Source organism: Anastrepha ludens, chromosome 6, assembly GCF_028408465.1.
Source record: "Anastrepha ludens isolate Willacy chromosome 6, idAnaLude1.1, whole genome shotgun sequence".
NCBI lineage: Eukaryota > Metazoa > Arthropoda > Insecta > Diptera > Tephritidae > Anastrepha > Anastrepha ludens.
Genome location: NC_071502.1, coordinates 94054842 through 94082570, shown reverse-complemented (window position 1 = coordinate 94082570; position 27729 = coordinate 94054842). Strand labels below are relative to the sequence as shown.

Genomic DNA, 27729 nt, shown 5'->3' with positions numbered 1-27729 from the left:
CAGTGAAAATTCAAAAAAATAGATTTTTGTGCATAAATTGTTAGTATAACTACTCAAGAAAATGTGTTAAAAATTTTAAAGCGAAACTCGCTTTATTCCCGATTCTATGTGCACTTAAGTGAGCGCCGTCGGTTCGGCCCCGTAGCGCTTTATTTCAAACGCTTTTTTTTCGCAACGACTTTTTTTGATACGGTGGCAACGATTTCTCGAACACTAATGAACCGATTTTAAGTTTCTTTTTTTCAAAATTTTTGTTATCGCATTGGTTATCGTTATACGTATCCGATTTTCAAAATTTTGAAAATAACTATTTTTTTGGGCCTGTTGAAAATCAAAAAAAATGGTGAAAACACACATCGAAATTCAAATCACCACCATTTTGTAAAAAAAAAAATATATATATATAAATTAGGCTACGTACAACGATAGCTACTATTGTGTAGATTAATAAATTGTTTGGGTTTTTGATTTCAGATGATTATTCATTGCTGTATCGCTGCCACCAGCTGACGTCATTTTTTTTTAACTCGTTACGTTTTTTTTACATAAATTTGTCAATTTTCAATATTTTTTAATAAAAATTTACATCAACATAGTTTAATACATATATAATAAATTGCCTTTTCTTCTATCCTCCAATTATCATTCGTACTTACATAAAAAAATTCCCAAAAATCGACTATTTTTTTACCCTTCACAGTGGCGCTTCCCCTTAAAGGTGACATTGGTTGCCCCATCTGCTGCAAATTATTGATTTTTTACATTTCCCAGAATTTTTCGTAATGCTCCTCCTTTATATTTCTTCTATGGAACGTGCACTTCGTCACTTTAATGAGATCTCCGATTCTAACTTGCTAAATTTCTCTAAGTTTCTAAGAAACAATTTCTGTACTGTTGAACTCAATCTTTTATTGTAGTTAGTGAAATGTTTGTTTGTAATTTAATTATGTAATATTTTCATTATTCTTTAGTTTTAGTAGTTATTATGATTTTTATGAATTATGTTTTCTTGACTTCTTCAAAATAAATAAATAATAAACAAAAAATATATTCAAAACTTTAATGCTCTGTATTTCATCCTGAAGGTATGCTAACCTATTCGGAGACACAGCAGCAGATGAATCGCTGCTTCGACTTACAGAATACGATTTGCCGGATGGTGAATCCGTTTTTTGTTAACTTCTACGCATACAGTTTTTCTTGTTTAGTTTTCTTTTTGACATTTCATTCTAAAATTTATTTTATATTATATTTAATATTATTATATTATATTATATATTTATTTGTTATTTATACCTCCGTTTACCTCTTCCCACTACACTGAAACATCTTTAGAAAGCTGGATTTTAAAATTTTCATTTCTCATATCAGCACTTCTTTACATACTCGCATGTATTTTGCCCAATATTAGTGCATGAATTTATGAAATATGTCTTTATGTGTGATTTATTATGTTTTTGTTCTTTTACAAATAGATTTACTATACACAAATTAAGAGAAAAACAATTGGCTAGTTATATATTAAGGTTAATAATAAAAGTCGAGTATTGAATATTAGTTTATAATACATACAATAATGATCATAATAATAATAATAGTAGTAATAATGCCATTTTAAAGGTCGCCTTCATTAGCAGACGTTTTCACTTTACAATAATTTTGCTTTATACAAATAGAATGCGTTCTTCATCTTTGGCTTAGTCTATGTAAATAGAATTTAAAGTTTTTTTTTACAATTAAACTTAAAGCTCCAAAAATTTGTTTGTTTTTGTTATTATTTCCTTTTTTGTTTTTGTTATTTATTATTATTATTTTTTTTTGTTTTTGTTACTTTTTTATTATTAATATTGTTTTCTTTTTTTTTTGTTAATAAAATGTAAATTTTTTTCTCAGTTTATTAATTTGTTGGTTTTTCGCCAACATACTTTTCGCCTAATATTCGTACTCGAATCGTGTAGTTTGGTTTTGAAGATTTTGGCCATTTATGGTTTGTAGTTTTGAGATGAAAAAAAAAATTTGATCCAAAGTAAATAGTTCTCGTAGAGGATTCCGCAAAATCATGGAACTAAAAGTGCAATATCTTTTATCCTATTCCTGAAACACTGTTCGAAATTCTATGCCATGCTGGAAATTCAATTTAAATTTCATACTATTTACGATGAATCAAATCCGATTTCCGTTTTCTTTTTTTTTTGTGTTTGATGTTATTTTTAATGCTTCGTTTAGTCAATGGAGTTCACTGGTTGGCTACTTAAGTGTTATTGTATTATTTCCATGCTATTGTTCAGACAGTTTTATAGATAGTTCATTAGCTTCGATTCACCCCTAATTCGTGAATTTAGCTAAAGAAAATCCTTTCCACAATCCTCCTTTTGCTTCACTTTTATCTACACATTCCTCAAATATATTTCAATGCACTTTTACTTCTAATCCAGTGAGGAGTCAGCTTCACATTGACTCCGTTTTCAGGCTTCAAAGGTGTCTCCAGGCTTCATAGTTGTTTCCAGGCTCCATAGTTGTTTCCAGGCTTCATAATTGTTTTTGCATTGCATGCAAAATACTCTGTATTAGCTTAATTGCCCTCCGGTTTCGGTAAATTCGTGTCGTATGCGCGTATAACGACCGATTGTGGAACTGCACCACCTTCCTCTTGTGAGAATGCGTAACCATCTAAAAGTATTTGGTTAAAGGTAGAGAGAGAGAGAGGGAGAGAGAGGAAATAAAAGAAATATCAGTAACTGTTTTCATTATATTTTCTAATTAGTATAAAGTGATACCAAAGAAGTTTTAAAGTTAAAAAATTCCAATTTTCAATTAAATTTTCATGAAATTTTTAAGCGTTCGAAAATGTTTCCTTTGATTTTCGAAAACATAAAAATTCAATTTTCTTTGAAATTTGCGAAATTTAGGTTCCTAAGAAGTTTTAAAGTTAAAAAATTAAACATTTCAATTAAATTTTCATGAAATTTGCAAGCGTTCGAAAATGTTTCATTTGATTTTCGAAAACATAAAAATTCAAGTTTCTATGAAACTTACAAAATTTAGGTTCTAAAGAAGTTTTAAAGTTAAAAAATTCAAATTTTCAATTAAATTTTCATGAAATTTGTAAGCTTTCGAAAATATTATATTCGATTTCCAAGCACTTGAAATATAAAATTTCTCAAAAGCATACGAAATTTAGGTTCTAACATTTGAACAGAGAAATTTAAATCGATTTCTTCACTTCTAATTATTTCAAACGTTATAATTTATCTTAAAATTTAGTATAGCTTTCACTGAGTTAAAGCTCCCACTAATAATAAGAATGTAGACAAAAAAATGTTACTACTCTGTAAAGATAATTCAGTGAAGATGTAACAACAAACACAATAATAATTTTTAGATTTCAGTTCGGCTTGAATTCAATTGGAGCTTTGACTTAGTTTAAGCTTTTATAACTAAGTTTTTATTTTGGGCTTTTCGTTACGTTTTGTCATGAAGTGGAGCTTTCGCTTAGTTTGAGCTTTCATAACTAAATTATATTACTATTTTGGCTTTTTATTTCGATTTGAAATAAAGTGGAGCTTTCACTTATTTTAAGCTCTCATAACCAAAATATTTTTTACAGGTTTTTAATTCGAATTGAAATTAAATGGAGCTTTCACTTAGTTTGAGTTTTTATAACTAAATTATTATTTTAGATTTCTGTTTAGTTTTGAATTGAAGTGGAGCTTTCACTTAATTTAAACTTTCATGAACCAAATATTTTTTTTTTTGCTTTTTATTTCAATTAGAAATGAAGTGGAGCTTTCGCTTATGAGCTTTCACTTAGTAGATAGAAGCTTTCATAGTTAAAAAAAATATTTGATGATTATGTTTTTATTTAAAAATTCTTTGGAATCGACTAAATCAAATTATAAATCGTTATATTATATTCAAGTAGAGTGTCTTGTGCTTTCGATGTTTGACCATGATTAATGTTGATTGTGAGCTTATGATAAAATGATTATGAGATATAAGATTATTTTTAATGTGGTACTTGTGTAGTTTTCTGTGTGACACTAAAAATTCAGTTGTTTTAAATTTTCTAAAAACACAGACGATGTACTTTCAATAGTTTCGTTATAGAGACTGAGAACAACGACTAAGACTCATAAGATTTCTTCAATCAAAGTTAAAATTAAACTATCTTATACAAATTCCTTCATCTAGACACCTCTAAATTTTTTTCGATAACAATTGGCATTGAATCAAAAAATATATTGGGTGCGCAACTAAGTTCCCGCTGTTTGTCAATAGATGCCGCCAGCAGTGTGTGCTAGTCGGTTTTAACATAACCTAAACGTCATAAACCAAGCTTAGACATATGATAATCGAACTGCTTCGACGCATTAGTGATTTTGTTTTGGTATAAATACTTTTGGTTTTGTGAAAATATCTGATTTTGTGCCGAATAATCTTCATTTGCGAGAAGTGTTAATTTTCCTCTTTCATTCGAAAAAAAGCAATCCAACGAAAAGAAAGTCATGGGGACTGCCCGTTCATGCTTCTACGCCGCGAAGGTTATGCTATGCATTTGTTGGGACCAAGTTGGTGTTATTTATTATGAACTGTTAAAACCAAGCGAGACCATCACTGGGGATCGGTATCGACTTCAATTGATGCAATTGAGCCGAGCACTGCGCGAGAAGTGGCCGCAATACGCGGAGAGGCATGAAAGAGTGATTCTACAGCATGACAACGCTCGGCCTCACGTTGCCAAACCCGTTAAAACCTACCTGGAAATACTGAAATGGGAAATCCTACCCCACCCACCATATTCTCCACATGGCACATGGTCTAGCTGACCAGCTGTTCCATTCATATGAAGACATCAAAAATAGCTTGATCCGTGGATAGTCTCAAAAGATGAACAGTTCTACCACGACGGTATACGAGATTTACCAGAAAGATGGGGGAAAGTAGTAGCCAGCGATGGGCAATACTTTCAATGATTCACTTGTAACCATTTTTCAGAATAAAGTTGTATTCTCATCAAAAAACAGCGAGAACTTAGTTCCGCACCTAATAGTTTTTTAGTGTGAATAAATATTATAATTTTGCAAGATCTACAAAGCATAATGGTCACTTTCCCTTCTGAAAATAAAGTTTTTTGGTTTTGCTTGTATTGCGTTTTCTTGGCTCTGAAAAGCTTCATACATTTTTCACGCTGTCAGTGAAAGCTTTGTCCTCGCTTTCACTCCACAAATATGTAGCTTTCAGTATCACTCTTTTATATGTTTGCATATGAAAGCTTTTTTGGGCGAGAGAAAGCTCATTGATATTAACACGCTTTCACTCAAAAGAAGCTATCATAAGCAAACGACTAGACTGTCTGTGTTAACTCTTTGTAGAGCGAAGAGAAGAGTGAAAGATTAAATATATAATTTTTTTTTTTTCGATTACAATGAAGGTCTTGTACGCGAACGACTCAAAACTATAAGAAAAGAATTTCGATGAACTATATTATAATTGTAAAAACTGCTGAACAGTTTTCTGTTGAATTGTGTAGAATATATTGTATAATTTTCTGACCACCTCCCTTTCTTGAGTTCGATGTATGTATATTTTCCTTATATTTTACTCAAATTTATTTTGCTTTATTTGCGTTAAAATGTTTATAACCAACTAAAGTTTGAATAGGCCGCATGAAACTTTTCTCAAATATTAGTTTATAAATCAATTTCTCCACACATTTTGTGCTTTTCCTTACCCAAGTTTTATGCACAGGCAGGCAAAACTTACAGCTATTCGTACCTGAAGCGGTTGCAGAAATAACAGAGATATATAAAGTTTTTCTAAGTCTAGCTTTTTGTGACTTATGCTTTTGATTCATTTGAATTTCTTGCATGCCAGCAATTCTCAACGAGCTTATGAATTATTTTTGTATATACCAGTATGTTACTTCAACACCAGAACTCTTCGCATCAGACTCGCAGTAGTAACGAGTATACCTAATATCAGTTTTTAATAAGGAGAGAATACCCTGCTTGTTAAAAACAGCCTCATTCGAAGTGGAGACACGTATGTCTGCCCTATTCCGGATTTGTGTAGGATTCGGTCTAACTTTACCCTTCCTTTCTCGTTTAAGAACTACTAGTGCACCTGAATACCATACAAAAATACATTATCAACTACTGGGATGGACAAATTTCCCGATAGCGCCACAAAACCACTCTACAGCGACTGCTGAATTCATAAAACTAAATAAAAAATGCGTTGGCTTTGAAGAAGAGAGTTGGAAGGGGGCCTTTTTAATAATAATTTTAATGGAAACTTAATGCTTTGTTTCAATAAAAATTGCTTCAATAAAAATCCTAAGCCGCTTGCGTTGTTTATATTTATTTCACTTTTGTGCTGTTTCAACTTTCCTGAAATCTTAGTAAAAGTTGTGGTAGTGACATACACATTAACCGTGTGGAAATGTGAACTACACTGAAGGCGATTTTTTATAAGCAGTCAGAAGTGGAAAACCCTAATTAGCAACATTCGTAAATGGTTGGCTGACTAATAATCGTAGTTAGTGAAATTGATAAATGCATAATTTATGAGAAAAAAATCCGTGAACCTGTGCTTTCTATGTCACAGACATTGGCATGAAAGGCTGCTTAAAGAATCACGGCAAAGGGTCATTAGTGGTACATGAAATGGTTACACAAACAAAAACAAACCAAAGAGATTAAGATGGGTGCACTATATGAGTAGAAACAAAGATATCTCATTGAACCAATCTTGCCCCTTGTGCTCCTAGAATATAGATAATATTAGGGATGTCCTTAAATACATAGATTTTTTTTGTTTGCTGAAATATTATATACAAATATCTCCAAATAAATAATTTATCAATAATAGTAAAAGTTGTGTTCGAATGTTGTTTTGTGGCGACTTATAGAGATCGAAGTTTATTTAAAATGCTAGAAAAATCATAAATCACATCTTGTTTCTGAAAATGTATTCATATGCTGCCATTTCATCAAAATCACTTATCACACGGAACTGGTCTTTGATTTGCTCTGTAGACTTGACTTTTGAAGTGTGATAGACTTCCGTGAGATGAAAAATTGAATTGAAGTTGAACTGTGTGCACAACCTTCAAAACAAGCTGAGTTTCAATCAACTGGCATATTACTAAATTTTGCCCTCATTATATTCTCTTTCACTGCTGCACAATTGAGTTAAATGTTTAGCTAACTTTCTACTAATGTTCAAATTAATTAAAATCACCTATTAAAATCGAATTTGCTCAATTTTCAGTTTGCACAGTGTTATTTCTCTTACTTTGTATCAGAGTCATGTTGTAATAGAGTCATTTAATACAGAGGCAAGAGATTCGAAACCGGATTTTGAGAATAATAAAGAAACTTCTGCTTAATTTTAAATTTTGTCTAAATTAAATTTCGAGCTACATTCAAAAACTATTCCAAGAAGGTATCCGCAGATTTTTTTACCGTGTCGATTATCTTTAAATATACTTCAGAATGCGTTAACTATACTTAACACTGTTCAAATGTACTTCAGAAAGTATTAAATATATTTCAGAAAGTATCAAATGTACGTCAGAGAGCCTGAAATTTGCTTTAGAAGATGTTAAATGTAGGTTAGGTTAGGTTAGGTTGAAGTGGTTGTCCTGTGAGACACACTCAGGCTTATAGCCCATTGTGATGCCGCGTGAGAAGCTTGTCCCTATCCCTCCTAAAACCAGTGTGTGCTTTTCAAAAATTTTAAAATATCTCTGACTTCTGTAGAACTGAGATCTTCCAACTCATCAAAAAATTGTTCACCCAGAATAGTAAACCTGTGTCTGGATAGAGCAGAACAGTGGCACAGTAGGTGCGAGATTATCTCTTCTTGATGGGACAAAAGACTTTTATTTCACCCATTGCAACTATTAAACATATAAAATAATTTGTATTTCCGTTAGCGGCTTTCCGTACCGAAAGGGTTAAAGTCGGCCACAGTTGAGGGGCGATTTTGCAGGTGGCTTCATTACGTCATCTTTCGTTTGCTTTCTTTACAATTTCTTCAAGGATGAGTAGCTTGCATGTTAAATGTACTTGGGAATATTTTTAAATTTTAAAATAATAGTGCCTGGATTAGATACCTTCTAAAGTATATTTAAAACTTTCTGAAATATGTCATATGGGTTTTATTTTATTTATTTACGCATTCCGAAATACAGCTGATAACTCTGAAGTATGTTTAAAGGTTTTTGAAATACATTTGATAGATTCTGAAATACGCCTTTTGAATTTTGAGGTATAACTGGCTATTCTGAAATATATTTAATGAAATCTGATATACAATTGACAACTCTCAAGTATGTTTTATGCTTTCTGAAATACTTTTGATGCTTCCTGAAATACGTCCAATGGATTTTTAGGCATAACTGAGTATTCCGAAATATATTTAATGAGTTCTGAAATACAATTGACCATTCTGAAGTATCTTTTACCTGTATCTGAAATACGCCTAATGAATTGTGAGACAGAACTGGCTATTATGAAATATATTTAATGAATTCTGATATACAATTGACAACCCTGAAATATTTTTCATGATTTCCGAAGTACATTTGATGCTTTCTGAAATACGTCTAAGAGATTTTGAGCTATAACTGACTGTTTTGAAATATATTTAATTAATTGTGAAACGCAATTGACAATCCTAAAGTATGGGCATTTTAACGTCATCCGAAGCCGAATATAAAGGGTCGATGTTGAATGTGAACCACACCTAAACGTCAAGTTTTTTTCTGCATTTCATTTGACATTTTTCAATTTCAGACTAATTCAATTTGAACCATGGAAAGATAAATAATCGAGCAATGCGTTAAAGTTATTCAGGTTTATTATGAAAACGGGCGTTCAAATCAAAATGCAAATCATCTTCAGTGATGAGGCATATTTTCACCTCAGTGGACTCGTCAATAAGCAGAATTGCCACATTTGGGCGAATGATAATCCAAGAGTGATTGCCGAAAAAAAGAAAAGGTGTTCGTCGATAAGCCAGCAACAATTCAAGAGCTAAAGGATGAGATAATTTGGCACATTAACGGCATAGAACCTCAATTATGCCTCAGCGTCATCGAAAATTTGGATCATCGAATGGAAGTGTGCCGCCGAGACCGCGACGGCTATTTGGCCGATATTTTGTTCCATACGGAATTGAGCTATACCAGTATTATCATAATAAGGAGAAATGACAATACTTTCCTAAAAAAATTTTATTTTATTCAAAATCAACACCGGCCCTTGAAACTTAACCACCCTTTAGATGAATTGTAGTTCCGAAATAGGCGCGAAATTATGTTCTGTGGAACTAAAAAATATTGTATCACGTTCAACTCAAAATCAAATTCAGAAATCGTGTGCTAAGTGTAATTAATGCACTTAAGCCTCAAAATGAAGTTTCAAAACGAGTTCCGGTAGAAAGTAATTGTCATTACTTATTTCAGAGTAAGTTTCCCAAATAATTTCTGTACGAAAACCAGTTATGAAATAAACGCAAAACGTAATTCGAAGTACTAAAATATTTATTTTATTTTGGAGCCTCTTCATTTGTAGGTTCAAGTATACTGAAACGAGTAAAAAAAATTACACAATCACACTGACGGGTCAATTCTTTAATCGAATATTTATTTATTACTTGCTATTGTTTTTTTTTACTTTTTTGCTTTTTTTTGCTTTTATTACTTGTCATTATTGTTTTTTTTTTATTTACTATAGGATATTATTGGTACCTTCTACTTGGTCTGTTATTGCAAATTATTTATTATTTGTACGCTTGTTATCTTTATTATATTTGTGCACTAAGTACTTTTCCCCTTACAAGCAGTCTACCACCAGCTACACACGCACCCCTGCATATTACTTACACTTAGGTGTGTATATGGATATGTGGTATACCTATGTTTGTTTCCCTCTGTGGCTATCCTAAATTACCAAGTGTACACCTATCATCCTTCGCAGACCCACTGCATCACTTTGCACATACGAGTATACCATAAATATTTTTATTTTCATTTTTTCATAGGTTTTAGTGAATTTGTACTCACGCGACAATTCTAGTTCCGTTTCGACTCTGGTATTGGCACGACGTGTAAAGACGCTACGCAGCAGCCTTGCAGTTTCACTGAGTCTGCAGTTGTTTGTTTTTTATTATTATTTTTTTTTTTTTTTGATAAATTTTGGAGTTTCGTATATTTTTGAAAATATAAAGCGGGCAGTTGATTGTTGTTGATTATGTGGTAAAACAAATGGTGAGGGAAAAAAGTTTACGAAATTAACAAGGCTTTTTTTGTTAGTTAAAGGAAAATTGATCAGGTTTTCAGGTTGTTTTATTTCTGTTGGTTTGGTTAATTTTCAATAAATAAACACTTCAATTTAATTTTGAATTGTCAGCCATAGTGTCCAATTGAGGTAATTAGTTTTCGTTTCAAGTGTTTCGAACAAAAAGTGACACCGTTTCCAGAAATTATGAGTTAATAAATGCTCTTCAATATTGTTTTTGGTTTAGCAAAACATCAAATAAATGCAATTTAATTGTATCTAACTACATACATACATATATGTATTTTAAGGTATTACACTCATACATACATGCCGGTAAGTTTAAAAGTTGCATAGTGGGAATGTTTTCTATTGAAAAAAAACAAAAACTCATTAAAAAATTTGAGATATTTATTTTATATTTTAAATTCTTTTCTCACCTTTTGTAATGGTATCAAATCGGTGGGTGTTTCTTTGTTAAAAAAAACTTCCCAACAATTTAAAATCCCTTTCTGTTTTTTAAGTTTTGGTAATGGTATCAAATTAAAAAAATGTCCGACAAGAAAATTAATTCTTATTTTTTCACAAAGCTAAAATTATTTTTAGTTTTTAAAGCTAACTGAAAATGTGACATGTTTGGTTTTGTAAGTTTTTGTAATGGTATCAAATGAGTAACAACGTTTTTCTGAAAGAACATGCCATAAAAATGTTTTGAACGTTACTTTATAAAATAAATTTTGTTTTTTTTTTAATTTTTATCTAATCGAATCAAATTAGTGACTATTTCTTGCTAAAAAAATGCGTCACTAGATTTGTTTAATATTGTTTTGTAAAATTAAATTTTTGTTTCAATTTTTGTTATGATAACAAATTGGTGGTATTTCCTGAAAAAAAAAATTAGCAAGAATTTGAAACCATTATTTTTTTTTATTTTTGCCTTGGTGTTAAAATAGTTAGCTTTTCTGAGGAACACGCCACAAAAATAAAGAAAAAACTAATATATGTTTTATTAAATTCAATTTTTTGGCTTTTTTTGCTTTAGTGGTCATTTTTTGCTACCAAAAAACGCGTAACAAAAATTTTTTAGTTCTTTTTTATAAAATAGGATCGGTTTTCAGTTTTTGTTAGTATAAAAAATTGGTGGCATTTCTTAAAAACAAAATCATCAAGAATTTGGCACCATTATTTTTTTTTTAATTTTTGTTTTGGTATCAAATTAGTGACCAGTTTTTCTTATGAACACGCTTTTTTTTTCTTTTTTAGGGAACGAATTAGTAATTATCTTACGAATTACGAATTAGTAGAAAAAAATTTAGAAACTTTTTTTATATTTTCTTAGGGAAAATATTAGTAACTTTTTTTTTAATATTTTTTTTTTTTATTTTTTCTTAGAAAAAATGGCACCAAATTGTTGGCATTTCTTTAAAACAAACTCCACAAAAATTTTAAACCATGTTTTTTTTTAATTTTTGCAGTGACATAATTTTTTTGGGAAAAAACAAGCGTTATAATTTTTTTTTAAATTTTTTTCTTTATTATGGTATCAAAATAGTGAAATTTTTTTACTTATTTTCATATTTCATGGTATTAAATTAGAGACCAATTTAAAAAACAAAAACACGTGATTAAAATTTTTTATTTTGTTTTTTTTATAAAATTAGATTTTTTAAATTTTTGTTATGATACCAAATTAGTGACATTTCCTTAAAAAAAAACTAACCGAAAATTTGAAACCTGTTTTTTAATTTTTGTTATGGCATTAAATAAGTGGCGAGGTTTTGTTTTTGTTCATTTTTCATGGTATTGAATTAGTAGCCATTTTTTTCTTAGAAAAATGTACAATAACATCAAATTGTGGATTTCTTTCAAACTAACTCAACAAAAATTGTAAAGCATAGTTTTTTTTAATTTTTGTTGTGGCATCAAATATGGCGTAATTTCTTGCTGCAAAATAAAAACGCTTACCCAAAGTTACAAAAATAAATCATTCAATTTTTATTAATGTATATGAAGTACATACCTATTTGATGCCTTATTTTCCCAAAACAAATTTAACCTTTTTTTATTCTTTTTTTTTAATAATAAGAATAAATTTAATTTTTAATTTTTTTTAGTTTTAAACTTTTTAATTTTTTTTTATTAAAAAATTTAAATTTGTTTTGAAAAAAATTTTTTTTTAAATTCTTTTTTTTTTAAATTTTTTTTTACATTTTTCATCAAATTAGTGGCAACATCTTTCGGAGAAAACGCGAATTAAGAATAAAAAAAAAAATAATTTTTCACAATTTCTTATGATGATAACAAATTAAACAACTCACGCAACAAAAATATTCAGCTATTAAGTTTAAGTATCTAAAACTAATTTTTAGAGCAATTTCTGCAGTGCTTATTCAAGAATCTTCCATGTGGACTACATAAATACCAAGAAGAAATGTTAAAAATTTACATTTTATGCTACTTTTAAAATTAACGGCATTTACAGTGGGCGCGTTTTGTTAATTTATTAGAAAAATATTGTTCAACTTCTAACAAAAGCAGAATAAACAAAACTTCCGAAGAGGCAAATTTACACAAATTTTCAAAGCCTACAAAAAATTTAATAAGAAATCCCAAAACTTTAACCATACCTTTTTAATTTTTCGGATATGCAGTTTTGCAGTTCATTCAACTTTCGTCTACCACTAGTAAACTTTGAATTTTAATCATATTATATAAAATTGCATACCCGAAAAAATTCTACAAAAAATGTTTATCAAAATATTTGAAATTTTTATAATTTTTTGGGATTGTTATATTGTACAAATTTTTCAAACTTTCGCTGCTTTAATTTATGCTGCTTTTATTAAAATATGCACAACATCTTTATAAAAAATACATTGTCAAAAATAGCTATACGGTTTTTTGTTTCACTTACTGTCTTTACAATCTGGTATTCTAAATTTCTACTTTTTAAATAAAAGAAATTTACTTCGACTATTGAAAGCAATTTTTCAACTTTAACTCCAAACAGTTCTACGCAAATTAGTACAAAAATAATTACATTTTTTAAAAACATAAGTGGATTAATTATGAATTAGTAAAAATAATGAGAAAATTAACTCACCAATTACATATATAAATATTTATTTCTTTAAAACCCTACACATGCAAATATTTTAATTATTAAATTTATAATTATTATTTAGGGTTGCTCATGCAATTTCAATGTGAAATATATTTTCTAAAAAAACATTAAAATTATATAGAACATATATTTTGTATGTTTAATTGAGTGGCTCTTGAAGTTATTTGTAAAATATTTTATAGATTTTGAACGGTATTTGAGAGTAATATTAGGGCTTTCAAGGATTTACAGCAGATGAAATCTATGCTTTTGTTATAAAATATAGTGTAATTAAAAAAACATGTTTAAAAAATCTAAAACAAGTAGAAGTGAATTTTCGGAGATATTTTACAACGATATTTTCATACACCGCTTTTGGAAATATTAAAAAAAATTACCTAGCATTTTTCAGCACATCTGCTCGGGAAGACAAATTAATATAATAAAAGGTGGTGCACAAATAATCTCCCTATCGGAAGATTTATAATTTTTGTAAATGATGATGTGCCGACGCAGGACAGAGGAACCTTTCGTATGAGGACAAAGAGGGCCAACCCCAAATAGGGGCAAGGCAAAGAGAGAGAGAGAGAGGTGTCAAAATAAAGATTTCCATTCTTTTTTATCAAAAAAAAAAGAAAATGGATGAGTCATTTTGAGCCACCTTATACAAATACTGCGTCCTAAAGCTCTACTAAGTCCTAAAACCTGCTTTACAAAATCGCAAATGAAATTCGTGTTAGTAAATAGTGGAGAAATCAGAGACGCATCAACTCCTCAACCTTTGAAACTGAGAGGAGGCATTAGCGCAAAAAAGTAAACTCTGAAAGGGTTTTCGAAGAGTGACTCTATTATCAGAACGATTTCTGCCCGCATCAAAAATATCACCACCGGTATGCAAAAGAAAGTGAAAGGGTAATATTTTCTGTTAGCAAAAAAAAAAAAAACACAAAACAAACAAACAAACTTTCGCCTGATGCAGAATCACACGTTCGTCATCCCTCATCGGAGGCGTATAATCAAAAATATGTCGGTGGACTTTGCGAAGCACACAGGTGGCTGGAGCTAACATAAAATGAAGGTCCCTAAAAAAAAGTTTCTATCATTATTATTTTTTAAAATGAAGTATGGAGTATATTTTTTGGGTATCAAAAGAGGAAGAATAAGTTATATCAATTTGTAAGTACAAGGTGGCGCAAAATTAATCATCCAATTTTATTTTCGAATAACTTTAAATAAAAAAATATGTATTTTTTTATTATTATCGAGAAATAAAAAAAAATGTATTATATAGGTAAGGTGGCGCAAAATTAGTCATCCGATTTTGTTTTCGAACAACTTTAAATAAAAAAAATATTTTTTTTATTGCTATCGAGGAATAAAAAAAATGTATTTATACGAGGTGGCGCAAAATTAGTCATCCCATTTTGTTTTTGAATAACTTTAAACTAAATAAAAAAACATTTTTTTTTGTGTTGCTATCGAGGAATAAAAGAAATATGTATTGTATTATATAAGGTAGCGCAAAATTAATCATCCAATTTTGTGTTTGATTACCCTTTTTATGAAATGCAAAAATAAAATAGTTTTTTAGTAATGTTAATCCTTATTTCGACATTTACGAGCTCCATTCCTTGCCTGCTTTTATACTGCAGCTCTCTAGCTCACGAGTGTCAAATATGATTGACGTACGAAGCCATTTGAACAAATTATGAATTCTTCGATAGGGTGATTAATTTTGCGCCACCTTGTATAATATGTATATAGAGTGAACAAAATTTGAATCGTCGTCCATCTAAGCCCGCAGTGGAGCACCATTATACAAAATGTTTATATGTATAGCTTCTTTAAAAATGTACCAAATTTTGTACCAATTTTACGGAAAAGTGCATTTTTTTAGAGAAATTCAATGATATTTTTCAAAGCATTGGCGTACGGGTAAATACAATATTAAGTAAAAATAATAGGTGTCTGATCTTTTGGCTATAGAGCAAAAAATTTAGTATATAGCATCAAGAAGAAAAAAATGTTCTACCATCCTAATGTCGATAGACCGACGTATCTTCGATTTCATCACCGTTTCTTTAAGTGCCGTACTGTGAAGTTCATGTAAACTTAGATATTTCAATTAATTAAAAAACCTATTAATCAACAGAGAATCCAACAACTAGACTTGCGCGGATATATACCCACATTTCTCATGAAAACACATAAATGCAGCATACGAATTGTTTGGTCTTTATAACATAATAATACATTCAAGATGGGGATATATAGTATACATATGCACATAGGTTCAGACATAAAGAGCGCATAATTAATAACGAATAATTAATTAAATTATCAGCCGATCAGTCAGTATTTGCATAAATATGTGAACACGACAACGAGCATACGTGAGTATGGGAATGCATTAGGGTGGATGACTCCACAGACAAAAAAGTCGATACCGGTTTTCCATCGGAATTATAAAATCTATTGTACTTTAAGACCTTGGATAAAGTATTTCAGAAAAATATTTAGATTTACTTGAACTGGACCGATTTACCGATTTGAAAGTATCTCAAAAAATCTCTCTAATTAATTTTTATGCAAACCTTTTAAATTTAACCTCTTCTATCTACTGAGGTAATTCTTTGGAGAAACCATTAAAAACAAATTATTTATAAAGTACATAAAATTCTCCGTTTTCAATTTTATATTCGAAACGATCCAGCTCACGTAAATCTCAACATTTTCCGAAATACTTTGACATAAATTTTAAAATATTGGATATGGCAATAAGTGTCCGTTCTTTCTTAGCCAAAGTTACAAATTATTTAAACAATTAAATAATACATGACATTATCTGAAGTATGTGCTATTGGAAGTCACAACTTTACTCCACCTTTCGGGCAGCTTACGGATTCCTCTGACGAAAAATTGGAGTTCTTTTGACTTGATCAATTCATTGAGCCAGTTCGCGATGCTCTCGTAAGAAGTGAACCGCTCACCATTTCCTTTTTACTTTGAGTGCGCGACTCAAACGCATTAGCTGCAGTCGGTAACGATCGCCAGATCGCCAGCAATGTTTTCAGATGGTTAAGGAGTTCATAATAGATGACACCCTTCTGATCCCACCAGATGCACAACATAACCTTTGAAGCATGAATATTTCTTTTCGCTGGCTCACCTAGCAGGCTTCAACATTATCTACGCTTATTGTTGTCGCCAGTAACGATGCGATGCAGAAAATCTTTTCTTTTCTGCCGTTCAAGAAACATCTCACACGTCACTAAACTTCTTTCTTTATCCCTCTCCTTCAATTATGGCACTGAGTGCCGCAGTTAGCTGCTTTCTGGACCATTACCATCGCGTGTAAACGTTTACCGACGGTTGATCTGTCAACATCCAACTCTTTAGACATATCATCAAGGGTTCGACATGTGTCTTCATCCAATAATTGTTGTACTTGAGTATCTCTGAATTTTTTCGGTGCCCCTACGCGATCTCTATCACTCATCGAAATTGCCATTTTGGAAGCGTACAGACCACTTTTTAAAAGTTGTATTTGATGGAGCGTGATTACCGTAAATATTGATCAATATACGACACGTTTCAGCTGCACTTTTCATTAAAAGGTAATAACGAAGCACCACTTCACGCAAATGCTGTTTTTTCAGGACGAACGTAGTAATTTTTGACGTCAGATAAAAAGGATCTTTATGCTACAAACGAATGTCAACTAGTGCGATCCAGACCTCACATACACACTTTCAAATCACCAGTAGATTACTAAAGCGAACACAAAAATTGTTTCAGCAGCGATAGCTCTTTTACGAGGGCGGAAACTTATTCCCATACCCAATAAAATAAAATTTATATCATAATTCTGTTTAATTAATTTAATTTATTTTAAATTAGCATCTAGAAGTGTCTTTTGAAAAACGCTTTATTTTAATTTAAGCTATTTATGATATAATAAAATTTTATTATATCATTTAATGTTAGTCTTGGCGTTGGTCAAAGGAATAGCAGTATCTTGCTTTGACATCAAAAAGCCTGATCATTATTCTACATATATATTTTAGCCACAGATGGAAAGAAGCCTAATATTATCTTCAAGTATAACTTCTTAAAAACGATTTTTTGCTTTCCTAAATTTTAATTATTTTTTCTTCCGCAATATGTAAAATGTATTTTTATTATTGTTATAAATTACGCATTTTAAAACGCAGTCCTGATCTGGTATTTCATAAAGAAAAGATTCAGAGCTGCCCTCGTTTCACACTCACATGCCTTTGGCATGCCTTTAAAAAGATATTTTCATTATATCATAAATAAAAGACGGTGCATCACAAGGTCATTTACTTTGTCAACACAGTCTACAATGTGCTAGCAACAACACCAACAATATAAAATGTGACTAAAGTAAATATACTAAAATACTTTGTATCTAATCCTTAAGGATCAAATGAGTAGTTTACGAAAATACTAAATTTTAATAATTACTTTGCTAAACTACTCACAGAAATGGACAATTTCGAAAATAAATCTCAAGGGAGCTAACTGCACTAATGCATTTTTAAATTACATTGTTTTCATGTTGTACGGTATTTTCCGGTATATCTATTAAGGTATGTAGACTCGTATGTAAATATGCCGATATGCATTTGTTTGTGTATATGTACGTGTGTGCTTTTCAAAATACATTTTAGATAGACTGTTAAGCGGAAAGCATTTTTATGTTCCACAAGGCAGCTCCAAGCAATCTTAATAAAAATCTACTCTGTTTTTTCACAGACATGAATGCATGTGTGTGTGGATTTGTATGCATACTCGTATATGTACTATAAACGCAAGTATGCATGTACGTGTGTCCATTGATTTATGTTAACAATGATTGGCTCTGCGATAGATTGCTGACGATTGCAATGCACTTGATTGTTGTTTTGCTGTAGAAATGCAGATTTCAATCGCGCCTCCCCAGGGGAGAGAACGTGCCCTACAGCAGTGCTGTTATTTACAACAAACACACCTACATGTACACAAACTAAGCTGGGGAGTTGTTGACCATCCATTTGCCAGAATAGTGTGCCCATATACATTCATGTATGTGTGTATGTGAGGCTAGAAAAAGTATCGTATATGCGCTGATGCGTTTTGTTTGCGCTATCGCATATGTAATTGCCTCCACTTGCGACATTTTCATTCATTCATTTAATACAATTCAGTGCACTTGCACTTGTTGGTAGTTTTATTTTTTATTTTATTATTTTTTTTTTTTTTTTTGCCGCTTTTTACTCTATGTTAGATTTAGTGCGTTCATGGTCAATCAGTCAACCGAGTCGTGTGGTAACTCACAATGTCCACTTGCAACAGCAATTTTCTGTGTCATTTTGTCCCATTGATTGTAGACTTTTTTTAGCAAAGTCTTGCATTCCATATGCAGCTAATTTGAAAATTGGATAATTTGGGTATTTTCTCAGTATTTGAGCATTTAATGTGTTGAGTGGTAGTAGTGAGTTGTTTTGTTTTTGTTGTTGTCTTATTTGTGACATATTTTGGAATGATTACCAATGTGTGTAATTTGATAAGCAGTAATTAAGTGAGATGACCGCCATTGAAATGATGTGAATTGTGCAGTTAAGTGTTCGATTGAATTTTTGTTTTCTTTTTTTTTTTGGTATATTTAGCTACTCATTTGATTTTTTTGGTTTTTTGATTTTTTTTTAATTATTGATTTACTTACACCGAACTATCGATCCCAGTGCATACATTGTGCTGCAATGATGCCAAAATATTTGCAAATTTTTTAGAATATTTAAATTTGTTATTTTTGTGTTTATTTTTTTAAGTATTTACGTTGTTTAAATTCTTTTTATTGTCAATTATTGCTTATTGGTTATTGTGGGTGTTAATTTTAGTGTTATTGAGTTTCTTGGTGGATCTAATTTTAAGAAAAAAGTCTTGCTGGTGCAAACAACAGGTAACTACATACATAATTTGTGTAAGAAATAGCAAAACATTCCAAAAATTTATTCTAACATAACTTTTTAGCTAGAAAAGAAAATTAAAATTTTACAGGGGCTACATTTACACAAACGTGCTAAAAATAAGTTGCAAAACTAAACATTTGAATAAACAACAAATTGCAGTTGCCGTTCTTTTTATATAAAAACATTAGTAGATTCTTAAAAACAAAAATATTCTATAACGCACATTTTTACAAATCAGTTTCTCATATACAAATATATTACATTAGCAAATTCCTAAAACAACAACAAAAATTCTATTAAGGTGCATTTTTAAAAATCAGTGCGATCCCAGCACAAGAAATATGAAAATAAATAAGAATTTAAATTTGTGTTAGTGTTATTTAGAGCGCGTGAAATCTGAGTACCCATATAAGTAGACTACTATTAACGCTCGATCGGCACTAAAAAGTGAGCGAAATGAGAGTATACGTATTGGATGTCGAAAATACCCGTATAAGAAAGCAGTACTCCGATGAGGTAAAATTTGAGGCTCCCATGCGAGTTTTTCGACCGCAGTAACCGAATGGGTTTGTGTGGGACAACTACTCGGTAGAGCCCGGGTGGACATGAAACACCAAATGATAGAAACAGTTGTTTCTATTGCCTCTCATCTCTCAGCAACCAAAGGCAAACTTCCGAGAATATTTGTGGATGAAACGGTTACTCATAGAAAGCCATCTGCCGTTCGGCGGCGGCTGAAAACTGTGGGTTCATTTGTGCAACAACATCAATAGGCACACCACATACATATGTATATGTAGGAGAAAGAGCTCGGCTAAACAGCTAATAAGAGATGTATGACTCAGTTATATCTACTTATATGTACATATATTTAAATTTTTAGCAAATTTCTTTTTTTAACTAATAATTTTATTTTCTTACAAATCAAACAAATGAAAAACCAAACCGAAGCTCATATTTGTAAACGAGAAAATGTTCTCTGTTCGGTTTTTCAAATTTTTCTAAACAAAACAAACAAAAGAAAAAACCAAAGCTGATATTTGTAAAGGAGAAAATGTTCTCTGTATCCAATTCGTATTTCTTTCCTTCTCTGGGATAAATCTTTAAAATAAGTTATACGTATAAAACTTGTTTTCTAAATACGGGAGGGCAAAGATGCGGAAGTTTTTTACAATTATATTTCATTACGTTTTCGAAAACTAATATGTTTTTTTCAATTTATTTTTCATTTTGTCTTTTTAGTATATAAATTATTATATCAAAAGTAAAGAAAATCGGCCTTTGGTCAGATATTCAGTAATTCATATTTAAACCATAGTTTTATAAAAAATATATTACTTAAATTTTTTTATTATCACTTTTGCCTTGATTAAATAATTTTTATGTAAAGATTTTATAAAAAGTTATTTTTGAATTTTTATTATTTATATTTATATTTAAATTTATATTTATATTTATATTTATATTTATATTAATTATACAGTTTGGGCCAAATAAGACCTACTAATGTTAAGCACAAATTACTTTTTTTTATTTTTTGACATATTTATTTTTCTCTTTTGGTAGGTTATAATTGAATTGTTGGAAATTTATTATGGAACCCTACCGCAAGACCACCAACAACGACTACAATACGCTATTCGTTTTACACAACTAGCCACATGATGATTTTTTAAATAATGTTTTGGTGTCGGATGAAGCGCATTTCCATTTAAATGGTTATGTCAACAAACAAAACTGTAGATTGTGGGGCTCTGAAAATCCAAGGGCAACACACCAACATCAGTTGCACCCATCTAAATGTACTGTTTGGTGCGCTGTTATAGCTACTAGAGTTATCGGTCCATATTTCTTCGAAAATGAAGATGAATCGCCGTAATCGATTTCAGGAGCTTCTTACAGAACATTGATTGAAAACTTTTTGCGGTCAATGGCGGAACAGTATCCTAATTTGAGGTTTCAACAAGTTTCAACAAGCAACTGCGCATACTGCTAGGCAAACTATGGACCTGAATCTATGGATTAGTAGGTCTTATTTGGCCACAAACAGTGCCTGTATATATTTTTTTCAAAATAATAAAAATTGCTTTTTATAAATATGTATTTTATCACAAAGTGTTATTTTTGCAGTTTTTATAAAAAAATAATTAATTTACTTTAATTGTAAAAAAGTATAAAAATTTCATTTTATTTGTCATTTCATCGTTTTATAGCTTTTTTTAGTATTAACTTTTTTGATTTCAATTTTTTATTTCCTTTTTGTTTGTCGGGACAGAATAGGAAGTACAGCACTCAGACACACTCGTATCCTCTTTTTAATTTTCTTTAAATCTACTCGACCTCTACGACCAAAGAAATCTGAGTAGATCTTGTGGTGCCAAGAAGCCAAGGTGGTCGCTTCTTAACATCAGTGCCAAAGATTTCAATTTAATTTTTTTAATTTTTTTTTATAAATTGCATTACAAATTGTTATTTTTATATTTTTTATAAAATGTAATCTAGTTTAATTGCAAAAAATTGTAAATTTTATTTTCCTCACTTTATTTTTTATTTCATCTTTTGATAGTTGTTTTTATAGTAATTTTTCAAAAATAATTAGAATTTTGTAATCTTTTTTTATTTGACCCATTTTATTTCGCATTTCATATTTTTATAATTGTTTTTATATTAAAATTTTGTTAAATGTAGCATTTATTACAAATTCTTATTTTTGCACTTTTTACAAAAATTGAATACATTTATTTTAATTATAAGCTAATTATAAATCCCATTTTCGTCATTTTATTTTTTATTTATTATATTATTTTATTATACAACATTTTATGTATCAAAAGGTAAAACTATTCAAAATGTTGGTGTGCCGTCATTTTGTCGTGGAGTGTGTATGAGAACTACCGAAGAAATATGTGTGGGTATTCTCATTAAAAAAAATTAGATTTATATATACATATATACTTTTTGTTTTATTATTATAGAATATTTTGGCTCTATTTTCCCCATCGAAGTGCCCAGTATATTATTATTATTTTTTATTTATTTTCTATGCAAATTTATTCATATTTATAATTTATGCACTTTTCCATTTTCTTTCAATAAATATTTTTCCCATTTTTTCTTATTTTGATCAAATATTTTGGTTTTTTTTTTTAATTTTTGTAGTTTTATTTATTTACTTTATTTATCTTTATTTACTCATTTCTATCTATTTATTTTTAATGATTTATTTTTATTATTTATTTTTATTATTTATTTTTATTTATTTATTTATTTATTATTTTATTTATATCGATTTATTTATTTTTATTACTTATTTTTATTTATTTATTAATTAATTTATTTTCCTTTACGCTTGCCTCTTCATATTTTGACATTAAAAATTTCCCAAAAATACACACATCAATGTTTTGTACATTCAAAAGCGAAAAAAAATATTTTACTTTTATTGTTAACAAAATCTTAAATCTTATTCAAGTAAATTCATACACATTTACGTTAGTAAATAATCGTGCATATGTCGATAAATGGAAGTACGTATATTACACAAATATTGTAAATAAAATACATATCCATATCTGTTTGTAAGTATGTAAAAATTAACAACATATTGAGGTACAAATGTCAATTCGTTGATTGCAAACTTAATTCGCCATGGCATAAAACTTTTACGAAATATATTTTTGCAATTATATTTGCTCACAAAGTCGGTACATAATAGCGTACATAAAATTAAGTACATTAGAGTCATTAAAGTAGAATAAGTACTTATAATTTAGTGTAAAATGGTATAGTAGACAGCAGTAAAGCAAGAAAAACTTACAAAATATATTTACTCGCTTATGGTATAGTACATGGAATGTTTGCAGTGACTATATGCACTGTAGGTATGCATGGTCAAAAATATTATATTTCTACATGCGTATGATTGTATATGTATGTTTGTATATAAAGTGCATAAAATATTTGCATAAAGTTTAGAAGACCCTTTGACCTAGGCGACAGTACGCTAATTGACCACAGTTGAGAAGACTTGATTAGAATTGATTGCTTTTAATAGAATCATTATTCTAAATACACATGCATATGCAGAGCTATAACCGCATATGTAAGTATAAGTATATTACTTGACATAAATTGGCATTCAAAACTCATTGGGACGGAATTAGTGAAGGTTGCAATTAAATTAGTGTGGGCAAAGTGGAACTCAGAGAGTTACTCACTAACTAACTGAGAGTTGCTCACTTACAACTACATTCGTACATGGCTCAAAATTTTTAAAGGCTCGGATATTATGACAAAGACAATTTTAAAATTTTCGATCAACCTGGATTCTCACATGAGAATTCGCTGTCACTTGCTTTTCTGCACACGAGAAGGACTCAAGCAAAATTCTAACAATTCGCTTGCGACTACAAATTAGAGCCCCGAATCCGGGTATCAAGCAGGGCTAGTAGCTCGTTACTCGCTCGAAATTCGGTCATTGCTCAACTGGTCAAATTTTTGTTCGAAATTTTCGAGTTTTTGAACATTTTCAGCCGTTAAACAAAAAATTGTCAATTTTATTTAACAGCATTTATTTAGTTTTCCAAAGACGCTCGCACTGTGTATAAATAATTTGACTAATTTGAAAACTGAAAAAAAGTATAAATCAAAATTATTGATCAAATTACTCAAAAAAGCTCGATATATTCGAAACCATGCTCGAAAATGTTCTAGTAATGAGCATTGAACAGCTGTGCGAGCACTCGTGCTCATTTGGCCGGACTGTTCGGTAATGTGCGAAACAATTTGAGAGCTCTACTACAAATAATACAATTTAGGTATGCTTTCAACTCGCTTGCTTAGATATCTAAGAGTTTTTACATTTTTGACTCGTGAATAAAATTTTTTAAAGTCTTTTCTATGAACCTCAATGCGCAATCACCTGCATGCGACACCTCTGCAAGATGGATGGAAATAAAAAACTACATCTTCATTTACAACAAAACATTTAGAAATCCACATACAGATCAAACTTTATTTATAAATCACAACTTCCATTCACAAATACTTGCAAGATTTCTTCTTGCTCATACCATCATTCGGAAGCATAGAGGCTGGAATAGCAGTGAAAAAGCGCGCGCGCCCAATTCATAACAATTGATGACTCAAATAAATCGAATCTTATCTGAGAGGCTGGAAAACCCATCATAGTAACTTGAACATTGAATAATTTCCTGAGGCGGTATATATGCAGTAAAGATATCTACATATAGAGAAGTTCATGTGATATGAAACTGATTAGAAGAACTCACAGCTTACTCGATCGGAGTCCGTCTTTTTTGAGCCGCAGCGCTGAAATACTCGGCAGGCATTTGTTTCAGAGATTCAATAATTGTTAGAACGTGTCCAAATTTTTATGTAAATATAGTGGGGCCAACGTAGCCGAATGAGTTTTTGCATGTCTACCACTCCGTAGTGCCCGAGTTCGAAACCCCCTGTACGCACGAAACAGAAAAATTATAGAAATAATAGTGGCAGGCAATGGCAAACCTCCAGGTGGAGTTCTGCCATGAAAAAGTTCTTCATAAAAGTTCTTTAGATCACTCCATTTGTGGAACAACATCAAGACGCAGGCCACAAATTAGAGGAGGAGTGCAGTCAAATAACCAATAAAGGGGGATTAAGCAAACAAAAAAAAAAACTACTTTCTGGATGACTATTTTGTGTACCGTAAACTAAAAAAACGATTTGTATACATTACATGACTTTTTAGTCTCGAAGAGAAAATAAAATTCAAGTTTGAACCACCAACTCTATGAACTTTTAAAATAAGAAAGATCAAAAACTATAGAAACGGATGGCTCCAAATTTATCTGGAGATTAGTGAACCACTACCATATCTACTTTGGCTAAATTTCTGCCTATTATCGCCTACCGTGAGAATGCTTATAGACAATGTGCCTACAGGAGGAGTTTATAAAACTTTTCGAAATGTAAAAGTTATTGAAGCCAATTTAAGCCTTCACTGTCTGGGACCGACACTTTCTAGCCACAGTACACACAGCAGTCGATTCTATGGTACTAAGGACTGACTACGGTCAAGGACTGTCACTCCACCAGCACTTCCCAAACATGTATGGGGAATATTTATGCTTATGCTGCTACAACAACAACGAAGTATACAATTTTTAAAAATGTTTGATAGCCTTTAGAAACCGACTGAACTTTGTACGCGGGACATTGCAAAAAGAGGATCGAGTTCTATATATAACGGTCGCCTTATCTATCCTTGCCTAAAGGAAAGAAAGTACAAGAAACTGACTAACTGCACTGTTAACATCCTTCTAAGTAAACTTCTCACATTTCTCTTTAGCCTTAGCGAATATATTTAAGTACTTAAGTTTCAACTACTAACTATATTAGCCTTCTAACAGTTAGAATTGTTATTATTTCCTATGACTCCAGAGAGAAACAAAGGGTCGTTAGAATAGATTTGGCTGAACGGTTTTGCCGTGTAAGAGGGCCAACTTGAACGAGAAATGAAATTCTTCTCTTGTGATGCCATTGCAGTGGATAAAGGCAAGAGCGAGTAGTGAGAATGGAGTTTTATTGTTATAAAAAACAAACGAAGAAGATCAAACGAGTTGCAGCACTTGAACGATGAAAAATTGTAGAAACAATAAAAATTACAAAAAAAATTTTAGTTAATATCTCCCTCAGCGGGCAGTGCAAGTATATGAGGGAATTTTTCACTTGAAAAATATTTGTCATGTAGAAATAGTGGAATTCTAGCAAGGAAAGTTTTCCATTGTTCAACACTAGTCGGAGAGGAGATACCTGAACTAAACCTACTCTGATTGGTATGGCATGTGGATGCTACACTTCTTAGACGTCGGTAAATACACTATTGATTTGGAGACCACTCTCAGTTGGGTGTTATATTTTACTTATAAATACACGGGTATATACTTATATTATATTTATATGTAAGAATTATCTCGCATGGGAGCTATTTAATTTCTAAACACAAACATTTGAGCGCTTAAGTTTTCACTGGAAACTCTTTATATTAATCATTATCGCTAATTATAACATCAAAACATAATAATTTTACTGAAACATATAACATTTACGAATATAACATATACATATATTCTCATAAAGTAGTTTAGTTACAAATAGCGGCATATTGTATTATGTATGGCTAAATTTATGAAAAAAAGTTTTTTTCTTATTTTTTTGTTGTAATTTTCTTGATTTTTTCCTTCAGTTTTGAGAAGCTCACAACCCTATAGCTTCAGTGTATGTAAGTATATGCTATGTAATTGCGACGCAGTATTTGCTTAGTGATGCTGTTTTTATTAATATACTTTCATTTTTTTGTGCGTTTTATGCAAAAGTATTTTCCGAACTTAATATTCATACTTTAATTACCAAATAATTTTGTTTTTAATTATACATTTTAAAAAATAAAGGTACAAACATACAGTATGACTCAAAGCGATCCAACTATTGTGAAACGATACGCAATTTTACTAGTTTTGACCTAAAAAATTTGATGCTAGGAAGAAAGCTAGTTCCAGGTAACATCAGCATTTATATTTATAAGCAAAGTTAGCCCACAAGCCAACTCTTAAATGGTCTCACTCTATCATCTACAATAGAGCTCCTTAAAGAATAACAAAAAAACAATTTTTTGCGGATTTTTTCCTCCACCATTTTTTCAGTGTTTAGAAATTTTGGGAGCTAGTGCCATCGCCCTATACTCCAAATAAGAGTTAAAGTTATTTTTTGAGTCTGTAAAAATATTTGGAAGCTACCGCCATTTAAAGAATTAACAAAGATACGACCTTTACTTGAGCAACTTTCTGAAAAAACTGTTTATTTTTTTTTTAATTAAGAATTTTGATTTTATGAATTTTTAGAAATATTTGGATCATTTTGGAAAAAAATGTTATTTTCAATTTTTACAAATATTTCAACGCATGAAGACAGAAAGTGATTTATACTCAGAGTGGAGTTGCAAAAAGAGCATAGATTAGGTGCAACGCCTTAAAGTATATGGGAGAGTGTAAGTATTGTGTGGCCTAGCCGAAGGCGTGTGTATGGGATTCGTTGGGATTGACTCACTAACACCTGATTTTACACGCTTAGGATTAACTAAGGAGTAGAGATGGTTATAGTTACTTCACTCGCGTAGAAGATCACTTTGCGTTTGGTGCTTTATGAGACTGTAGATGTCATGTTTAAACTGTGGAGATTAACGAATGAGGCAAATCAAATGGAGAAAGTGGCGATGGATAAGTCACACGTTGAGAAAACCACCAGATAGCATCACGCAAATGGCACTGGACTGGAACCCGCAAGGGAGCAGAGGTCGCGATCG

General features: G+C 30.7%; 1 protein-coding gene across 3 annotated transcripts in view; it reads right to left on the bottom strand.

The window, feature by feature from the left end:
• Nucleotides 1-1428: 1428 nt before the first annotated feature.
• The window catches only part of LOC128866493 (probable phospholipid-transporting ATPase IA), a 145138-nt gene continuing 118837 nt past the window's right edge, over nucleotides 1429-27729 (bottom strand). Inside the window, exons 14-15 of one of the 3 annotated variants that reach the window (XM_054107295.1) lie at nucleotides 19118-19149; nucleotides 1429-2670 (exon numbers count right to left, since the gene is read on the bottom strand). In XM_054107295.1, the coding sequence (XP_053963270.1) occupies nucleotides 2573-2670; nucleotides 19118-19149 (130 nt within the window). In that variant the 3' untranslated portion in view covers nucleotides 1429-2572. Of the gene's footprint in view, nucleotides 2671-10072; nucleotides 10156-19117; nucleotides 19150-27729 lie in introns of all 3 variants that reach the window. The other 2 variants (XM_054107294.1, XM_054107296.1) reach the window with 2 other exon arrangements.